This window comes from Apiospora kogelbergensis (assembly GCF_038363985.1).
Source record: "Apiospora kogelbergensis strain CBS 113332 chromosome Unknown utg000005l_segment0_segment0, whole genome shotgun sequence".
Classification (NCBI taxonomy): domain Eukaryota; kingdom Fungi; phylum Ascomycota; class Sordariomycetes; order Amphisphaeriales; family Apiosporaceae; genus Apiospora; species Apiospora kogelbergensis.
This window is the reverse complement of record NW_027117422.1, coordinates 4,562,981-4,566,543: the sequence shown is the minus strand read 5'-3', so window position 1 is coordinate 4,566,543 and position 3,563 is coordinate 4,562,981. Positions and strand designations below refer to the sequence as shown.

General features: G+C 51.4%; 2 protein-coding genes across 2 annotated transcripts; one reads left to right on the top strand and one right to left on the bottom strand.

The window, feature by feature from the left end:
* Positions 1 to 1,195: 1,195 nt before the first annotated feature.
* On the top strand, positions 1,196 to 1,591 carry PG998_008106 (uncharacterized protein; the record flags this gene model as incomplete). Its single annotated transcript, XM_066874922.1, has 3 exons — positions 1,196 to 1,252; positions 1,322 to 1,392; positions 1,462 to 1,591. 3 exons carry the CDS (start codon positions 1,196 to 1,198, stop codon positions 1,589 to 1,591), a joined length of 258 nt encoding a protein of 85 aa, XP_066730867.1.
* Positions 1,592 to 2,027: 436 nt separating this feature from the next.
* On the bottom strand, positions 2,028 to 2,795 carry PG998_008105 (RNA polymerase sigma factor- sigma-70 family; the record flags this gene model as incomplete). Its single annotated transcript, XM_066874921.1, has 1 exon — positions 2,028 to 2,795. One exon carries the CDS (start codon positions 2,793 to 2,795, stop codon positions 2,028 to 2,030), a length of 768 nt encoding a protein of 255 aa, XP_066730866.1.
* Positions 2,796 to 3,563: the final 768 nt, after the last annotated feature.

Sequence of the window (3,563 nt, the reverse complement as noted above, 5' to 3'; positions counted from 1 at the left end):
CGTACATCTTCTCGACCCCGGCCCACCAGAACAGCTGGGGCTACGTCAACTTCAACCTGTCCAACCCCGCCCTGCTGTACGAGGTGCAATGCAGCGGCACCAGCAACCAGCTGAGCGACTTCTTCTACGGCACCGTCCCGTACACGTGCACAGGCGGCCCCGAGAACACCACCACCCAGACCACCTTCGACTTCAGCCGTCCCACCGGCCAGCTCAACATCAACCAGACCTGGGTCTGCAGCGACGAGGACCCAGTGTGGCCGTAAGTCTCTTGTCTTGGTTCTTGACTAATGCCGATACCAATGCTAACCCTTGTCGTCAGTTCTCGTTTCAATGCCTGGGGCTCTGCCAACCTGACGCTGGAGTGCACCGACGAGACCACCACCAACCCCAACTGGACGATTGGCGAGATCTACTCGGACCGTGAGGTCAAGTGCACGCCCTCGAGCATCTCCATGAAGCCATACGAGATGGCGGCTGTGGCTTGAGGCTGTGGCTTGGAACTGAATACGAAATTAACGACTTATGAATGACTTGTTATGCTCATGCTGGATCCTACTTACTGGCTGCTTAATCATAATTGGGGATAGGGTTTAGATTCTTAGAGCAGGCATGGAGCAATCACTCGTTGCATCTGCGAATACATCATTACCCAAACTTCTCAACCGATCGGTCTCCATTGAATGTGAAAATACTAGGAAAAAGAGAAGACAAGACCCACGAACGCTGATATTTCGATATTCCTCCTGCCACTGATCTCCAACCAAGAGCCGATCACACTCTGGGATCAAGGGATCAAAGTTCAGGAAGGTTTATCTCATCCGGGTCGGGGAAGGTGCTCGCGATAGCGACCGTTATAGAGGAGACAGGAAGGTATGCTGCCATCCGATCATGGTGCCATCTATGCATGAGTTGACGTCACTGAGGGAGTTTGTTGGCTGTTTCCCAACGAGCAGCCCTGCGCCAAACCACCGATCCCTGATTGTAGCTGTTTTACCTCTGGCGGTACTTGCCGCACGCAACCAGTCACACTTCTACTTATAAATGTTCCCGCCCACCACTGCGCACATAGACCGAACTTCAATTGGATCTTCTTCTCGTCCATCTCAAAACACTTTCAACACCCTCCCAGGACCCTTTCTGCGCTTCAGTACTACCACACACTCATCACTCTCATTCGGCTTCTATCGCAAAGATGCCTTCCAACAACGACCAAGGGTACAACATTACCTCATCTGGTACCAACAGCCAAGTTAGTAACCTGGTGTCTTCAACCAATCGGATTCTTGGCGCTCGCTGACCATACAATTCAAAACTGCAGGGCAACCATTATTGCAGTCGTGATTATGGAAGCGGTACCGCGAGCAGCAACAACTATCATTACTCCAATTCGTGAGTGTTGTCTCGTCGGAACGAGCTTAAGCTCATCTTTCCAGCACATGACTGACTGAAATTCCACAGAGATGGTAGCTACTACTACTCGAACCCGAACGGCAGCACTTACTACGACAATGGCCGAGGAGGCAGCACCTACACAGCTCCCAGTGGCTCGTCGTCGTCGTCGTCGTCTCAGAGTTCCTCAAAGAAGTGATTATTGCACAGCACCCGCCAGCCGGACCTATGGTTTTGGATGGTGAAGATTCTCGGGACTCTCCCCGGGATGAGCAGGGTTACGATGAGGATGGTAGCAGATGGAACGACGATGAGAAAAGTTACGACAAAGGTTGCGATGGCGAAAGGGGGAATACAGGTGATGACAACGATGATGATGACTCGATCGAGTCTCTAGCAGTGGCATTATTTCTCGTCTCAATACGTCATGTTCTTTAGTGATGTGTACTGTCTAATCATGCTAGTGATTGCTTGATGTTTTCTTATATATGTGATTTGGGCCCAATAATGTGTAAAACTTGGCTTCCACAAATCAAATTATAAACAAACACGATAATGGTCAGCTGGTATCAAATACCGGCTCTCAATTTACTCTTTATTCTAGTCAATTCCTATTCCATTCATTGTCCGCTGCTCTACATCCATGATTCTAGACTCATCATACGTTCATCTTCTTGCGAAGCAGCAAGCATCGGATCCCCGCTATCCATCAGCTTCGTCGTGTCCTGAAAGTCAATCAGCTTCACACTACAGTCTGGGCAGCGAAGCACGTTTCCTGGATGAATGTCTCCGTGTAGGAACCCGCTGTCGTGTAGTTTCTTGAGGGCATCGCGGCAGGCCTGCTTGTCCTCGCCCGTCATCTTGTACCCCTCCATCTTCGACAGCTCTAGGAAGCTGCGAGCTCCTTCGATGCGCTCCATGATGAAGCCGACGACGCCCCGGCCCTGCTCGGTCACCAGGCCGTAGATGAGAGGGGCGATGCCGAGGCCCGTTTCTACGATGGCGCGGTGCATTCTGATCTCGAGAGCGGTGTTGGACTCGTAGTTCTTTCGGACGGCAAAGGGGCTGTTACCTGGGGCTGGCCAATTGTCCGGCAGCTCGGATATCTTGATGATCAGCTCGCCGTAACTCTTGAGAGCGGGGTGTTCTGCGGTACAAATGCGGTCACTCGTGCCTCCAAACTTGCCTGACCACGGCACGATGTTCTCAAAGCTCTCGTAGTCGAGCTGGAGGCCGTAAAAGATGCCCGTGATGCCTTTGAGCTCGACATCCAGAGGCCGGAGTGACAGTTGTTCAGATCCCTGAGCCTTGTATAGCTCGAGACACTTGACTCCTTCCGGATAATCCAGCTTCAGAACAGTGGGATCGTCGCCTTGGACGAGGTTGAGGTCAGGTATTTGCATCAATTCTCTTGTGACATTCACATACCGGATGAGGTTATCGACTCTGACTCGGATTGTTATCCCCTGAGCAGGCCAATCAACGACAGACAAAAGTGAATTCGGGTTAGCGGAAGCCATGATGGACTGTGAGTGGTCCGGTATGTCCTTGGAGTGTGCAATTTCGTTCTGTGGGAAAGGCGGAGTGGTTGTGCGTGTTAGAAGCGGTGTTGAGGTTGATCAATACATAGCTGAAGCCATGGTATCGGCGTGTAATTATATGCTGAAGTCAAGTATGCACAGTGAGGTTCTGATCGTCACAACAACTATGTTTGACAATTGGCTTGTTGCAGTACGGTGTGTTGTTGCAGTCATCGTTGTCACGGCCATAACAAATGCTTTGTTTTCAATACTCTGAATTGAACATATTGGCTGTTTGCTACCTGCCCACTCCGCAAAGCTATTACTACGAAGTTAAACATTAAACTGTAAGTAAAATACCAGACTTGGCCAGGATCGACATGCTATTCTTATCCCACATCCGGTGAGTGTTCAGTGTAGCCGCTGGTGACCCATGGTTTGGTTGCGGTCGCCATGCATGCCGACCTGGAGGTAAATTCGGTTCTTAACGGCGGCTTGTTTGGCGACGACAGGGACTCAAAGCTTCTTCATTGAAGCGGGCCTCGTCCTCCGTGTGAAGACGCCCCGCATGGCCAGGCGGTACCAGCACCAGCTCAGCGGCGCCTCGGCCGAGTCGGGCTGACTGTAGAGACGCAGCCACTGTCCCTTGTC